The sequence below is a fragment of the Myotis davidii genome, unplaced genomic scaffold (genome assembly GCF_000327345.1).
Source record: "Myotis davidii unplaced genomic scaffold, ASM32734v1 scaffold453, whole genome shotgun sequence".
NCBI classification, from domain to species: domain Eukaryota; kingdom Metazoa; phylum Chordata; class Mammalia; order Chiroptera; family Vespertilionidae; genus Myotis; species Myotis davidii.
Genome location: NW_006285234.1, coordinates 2,275,185 through 2,280,917, shown reverse-complemented (window position 1 = coordinate 2,280,917; position 5,733 = coordinate 2,275,185). Strand labels below are relative to the sequence as shown.

General features: G+C 52.7%; 1 protein-coding gene across 1 annotated transcript in view; it reads left to right on the top strand.

Annotated features, from left to right (window-relative positions):
• HYDIN (HYDIN, axonemal central pair apparatus protein) overlaps nucleotides 1-5,733 on the top strand; it is a 361,269-nt gene that overhangs the window by 339,330 nt on the left and 16,206 nt on the right. The window contains exons 76-78 of the mRNA XM_015558788.1: nucleotides 6-101; nucleotides 780-978; nucleotides 2,763-2,921. Coding sequence (XP_015414274.1) covers nucleotides 6-101; nucleotides 780-978; nucleotides 2,763-2,921 — 454 coding nt within the window. The remainder of the gene's footprint in view (nucleotides 1-5; nucleotides 102-779; nucleotides 979-2,762; nucleotides 2,922-5,733) is intronic.

The following is a 5,733-nucleotide window of genomic DNA, read 5'->3' as shown; positions in this document are numbered from 1 at the left end:
TCCCCCAGCCACAACTTCGGGAGCTGCTTCATCTACCAAGCCGGGATGCCCCCATACAAACAGACCCTGGTTATCACCAACAAGGAGGAAACGGCTATGAGGTGAGCAGACTTCCCAGAGCCCCCAGATGAGTCTGCCGCTCCTGGTGGGTCCTACAGCCTTTAGGCAGGTGGTGTGCAGCCACGACTGAAGGTGAAGGGTAGTGGGGATGAGTCAGACACAGGTGGACCTGAATCCCCAGTCTCCTTTCCCCACCACTGACACTGATGCTTGGAGAGCCGTGGGCTCCTCCAGCAGGTGTGGCTTAGTGGTTGTGCATTGACCTATGAACCGGGAGGGCACATGCCCCAGTTGGGGGCCCAATCCCCAGTGTGGGGTGTGCAGGAGGCAGTGGATCAGTGATTCTCTCTCAACACTGGTGTTTCTTTCCCTCTCTCCCTCTTCCTTCCTCTCTCTGAAATCAATAAAAACTTATTTAAAAAAAAAAAAAGAGCACTGGGCAAAGGGTGATGGGACTTTGAGTTTGAGGCCTGATTTCGCCAGGATCTCATGGCGTTATCTGAGGTAAGTAGCTTGACTTTGCCCAGGAGAATGTGGGCTGGATCATCGCCGGGTCCTTTTCAGCCAGTAAATGCTATGACTGTAGGACAGCAGGGCAGGAAATCCATCAGGACCAAGCTCAGGTGGGGGGCGAGGCGGGGTGGGGAGGACGGGGCCAAATCCGTCCCCCTGGGTCAGCCTTCTCAGAACTTAGGCACCTTCCTCCTGCTTGTCTCCAGCATAGATTGTTTGTACACCAATACCACCTACCTGGAGGTGAGCTTCCGTGCGGATGTGATAAAGCCAGGAAAGTCGATGGAGGTTCCAATCACCTTTTATCCTCGAGAAAGTATCAGTTATCGAGAACTCATCCCCTTTGAAATCAACGGGCTCTCCCAACAAGTAGTTGAAATCAAAGGGAAAGGCGCCGAAATGAAGGTAAGAGGAGACCCTCAGACTGGCAGCTTCCCTCCCCTTCCCAGCCCCCTTGGCCCACCTGCGCCCACTCCCTCCCTCCCCGCTCCCCATCTCCTGCCCTAAGCTGCTCTCCCACTGAGGGGTGAGTTAGCCAATCAGTGAATCGTGGATCTTACTCAATTCCAAACTGAACTGTATTGAAGGACAGGCGCCGGAAAAACAGTCTTTTTCTTGGGGAAGTTTGAGGCTGTCAGGTGTGGGGTCCCAAGCATGTCCTTTTGCTCCCACGTCAGGGCATGTTTTGTTTTCAGGTGTAATAGGCAAGACTTGTTTGAAGCAGCGTATGCAGACATGTGTCTCAGTCATGGACATCTTCCCTCGCCCCCACAGGGATGCCCGTTCTCCGGTCAGCCCCAGCCCCCAGGATTAGATTCGCTGAGGGGCTCCTTCTTGCCCGGTGCTCCTAACAGGAAGGGGACGCTCCAGTCCTGCTGCTCATCCCTTTCTTCCCAGGCTCTGTCTGGTGGGAGTATTTGCATTCAACCAGTTATCGGCCACGATATTTTGAATTTAATTTGGAAAGGTCCGCCGCTGGCGTCTGTAGACGCTGATGGCGTACGAGTGGTTAGCAGGAGGTTTTAGAAGTCTGAAGGTCTTCCAAGAGTCTCGGGGTTGCGTGGGACAGGTCAGCAATCAGGAGAAAATGGGAGGGGTGTGTTCCCACGAAGCCAAAGGCGCCCCAGGGCGATGCCACCTGGCGTGTCTGTGCCCAAGCCAGGGACGGGCTCTCTTCTGATGTCACAGATTCGTTCATTTGCTCAGGCTTTCATGCACTCACTCAGCGCCCATTACGGAGCAGGTGCTTTGGGAAAACCCAGAGGTGATTTAAATATGTTCTCTGGCTTCCAAGAGCTCACAGGCTGGTGCTGAAGATTCACTTTTTCAGACAAAATGGAAGCATGTGGGCCAGATACAAAGACGGCTGGAGGGAGACAGCTCAATGTAGTGACTGGTGGAATGGCAGTGACCAGTGGGTGCTGCCCCGGGGGTCAGTGCCCTCCTGGAGGGGAAGGCCCAGCCTGACCGTCCTCGGGTCCAGGTCAACGCTATGTTCTGAGCTTCAGATGGGGACTTGGAAATGTCCGCCTCTGCTGCGGCCATTGTAGTTGAAATCACCATCCTCCTCACACCCGAGGCTTTCTCTCAGGCCCTCCTCCCGTTCTCTCAGGCCCTCCTCCCGTCCATCTCCGCAGGGGAGCGAGCCGCGCGCTCTCACAAAATACACATTCGGTGGGGTCACTCCATGCTTCATGTCTTCCTTCCAGAATAAAACCTGACCACCCCCCGAGACTTAATATTCTCGAGTCTCCCCCTCACTCCCAGCCACTGAGCCACCCCCTCCAGCTCAGGACCTCGTTCCTCCCCCAGAGGTGCTCGCCAACCCCACCCCACCTGACTCACCGGGACTAGATCCTACCCTTCCTTTAGCTCGCAGTGTAAACCTGCCTACGGAGGAGGGGGCGGTCCCCAGACCCCATTCTATCTCAGTCCCCTGTAATGGGCTCTCCGGGTGCCCTGAGCTTTTCCGTCATGTCTATTAACCCAGTTGTAATTCTGTCCTTGTTGTTCAGTGGGCATTTTATGCACATAAATGTTACTGAGCGAGTGAAGGCTCATCTAATGTGAAGACTGGGGGGACACGGAAAGCGAGGGACCACCCTTGGCTCCCCCAGGTAGATGTGGGATATTCATTTTTCTCATTAACTGACAAACCCTCCCTCCCTGCTCTCTTTCTCGTCCCACAGATTTTAGTCCTAGATCCAGCCAATAGGATCTTGAAGTTAGGAGCTGCCCAGCCAGGGCAGGTGGTGAAAAAAACGGTTTCCATCATGAACAACAGCCAGGCCCCGGTCACATTTAGCCAGTCGGTCCTGTTCTCGACTCCAGAACTCCGGGAGCCTAAGGTGGGTGCTCGGGGCTCCCAGTGGCCTCTCCATGCTTCCCTCTGACATGGACGACCAGGCTAACATCACTAACAGTTCACAGTTCTCCTGCACCTTCACTGTTAGCCAGGACGTGCTAACAGCGTTCTATGTGCCGTCTCTGATCACCTTTACAGAAACAGTCCAGGGTCCGTGCTTTTATTACGCTCCGCTCACATCCAAGGAAAGTGAGGCTTAAAGAGGCAACATCCCTCTACAGGGCAGCAGAGTGAAGCAGAAGGAGTGGACTTGATGGGAGGCAGTAAATTCTAATCAATAAACACAGATCTTCATTGCAGACAATTTGAAAAATACAGAATAGAAAATCATAAAGGAAAACATTTTGCCCATAATCTCATACCCAGAAATAATCACTGAACATTTTGATGTCTATCTTTCCCGTGTTTTTCCTACACATTTTTTTACAAAAATAAAATGACAATGTTCGTATTATTTTGAACCCATCTAGGAACACATCATCAATATTTTCCCTGCCCTCCAATGCCACGTGCTCACTGCTCCCTCCATTATGTAGATAGACCAACTGTCTATTTCTACTCAACTCAGGTGTTTCTAACACTTTATGTTATAAGCAACAAGGTCATGTCCATGCAACCAAAGCTTTGTGTGCATCCATGGCTCCCTCTCGTGGCAGACTCCTAGAAGAGGGCTTGTGGGTCAAGAAGAAGAATGTGTTTCAGTACCCATCACCATCTGCCCCTGAAAGGGTGTCCCCTCTGCACTCTTCATCTGTGTGAGATGCACCCTTATTCCTAAGTCCATGTCCCAAGCTCCCTGGAGAGAGGGGCTACCAGTCCCAGCTGCCTGCTCCCCATCTTACAGTCATCAGTATTTGGGTGGCCCCTTGACAATAGACTAGGTGTGCTTCATTCATCCCAAGGGTAAATGTATCCACCCCCTTACATTTACTCAGTAAATATGTGTGAGGTGCTAAAAATATAAAGATGTGTCTTAACTTGGGCTGCCCTAGCAAAGTAGACTGGGTGGCTTACACAGCAGACATTTATTTTCTCACTAGAAGCCTGGTGCATGGATTCGTGCACCGGTGGGGTCCCTCGGCCTGGCCTGCGGGGATCAGGCCAAACCCGGCTCTCTGATGTCCCCTGAGGGGTCCCGGATTGCGAGAAGGCGCAGACCAGGCCGAGGGACCCCACTGGTGCACGATGGGGGCCGGGGAGAGACCTCGGGAGGACTCCAGGGCATGTCCAGCCCGGCTCACCCAATCGGTCGGACCCCAGCAGCAAGCTAACCTACTGGTCGGAGCGTCTGCCCCATGGTGGTCAGTGTGCATCATAGTGACTGGTTGAACAGTCGGACACTTAGCCTATTAGGCTTTTATTGTATAGGATAGTTCTGGAAGCTGGAAGTATGAGGTCAGAGTGCCAGCATTGTCTGCTTCCAGTGAGGGCTCTCCTCCTGGCTCATAGGCGGCCACCTTCTGGCTGTGTGCACACACAGCAGAGAGCAAGCAAGACTGAGATTTCCAGTGTATCTCATCCCATCAGGAGGGTCCCTCTGTCATGGCCTCATCTAAACCTAATCACTTCCCAGAGGCTCGGGAGAGGGGCGGGCTGCTCAGTTGGCTGCTCAGAGGAGGGCTGTGCTGAGTTTTACAGGATGAAGAGGCAGATGGGGGAGGGTGTTTCCAGCAGGCAAAGGTATACCAGCCAGAAAGAGCCAGTGCTTTTGGAAACCCAGATGTGATTCAATGCGACAGGTGTGGACCACCTCGGGGATGCAGGACACAGAAACACTGGCTGTGAGAGGCCAACCAAAGCCAGAGACACAGTGGGTATCTCCACCCAGGACCCCGTGTTGCGCACTTTGCCATCCAGAGAAAGAGGGCAATAATCACTTAACATTTTGGTGCCTGTCTTTCCACAAATAAGGCTTCGCGTGCCTCATTAATCCAAATTAGAGTCCTGGTTTCCAAGAGGTCAGGGCCCTCGCAGTTTGCCTACCCATCTGCTTCTTTGGTTGATCAGACACAAGCTGCCAGGGACCTGTGCTGACACCATCACCTGGGGACGGCTTCCAACATCATTGTTTTGAGAATGTGCTAGGATCGCTTTGCTATTGCAGCCTCTCGGCCCGTTATCTCACGCCCTGCTGCCTGGGTCCACCTGCTGGCGGCTGCCCAGCTCTACTCCAGAGGGAGCTCAAGGTTGAAAAGGGGTCTGGCTTCCTTAGAGCTGATTTTGATTTGCCTTTACCAGGACCAGTGGGGAGAAGGGACCACACAAATTCAGACAGCGGCTCTCCAGCTTTAGAACTCACGAGTCACCCAGGGCACCTTTGAAAGTGCAGGTCCCAGGCTCCTCCAAGGACCCTGATCCAGCCGGCCTGGGGCAGGGCCCCGGAATCTACATTGTACCCCATGCAAGGAGCTGGGGGGCGCGCCTCAAAATCCACAGAGCGCTGAGTGTTACTGCCTCTTCTGTTTCCTTCAGCAGAGAGCCGTGGTTCTTTGCAAGGGGTTAGAAAGAGAATTAACATTTACTGAGTGCCTATTACGTGCCCTACATTTTATTTTACTTTTTTAATATATTTTTTATTGATTTCAGAGAGGAAAGGAAAGGGAGAAAGAGATAAAAACATCAATGATGAGAGGGAATCATTGATCCTTTGCTTCCTACACACCCCACACTGGGAATCAAGCCCGTAACCCAGGCAGGTGCCCTGACAGGGAATCAAATCGTGACTTCCTGGTTCATAGGTCAACGCCCAACCACTGAGCCACACCAGCTGGGCTGTGCCAGACATTTTATATAGA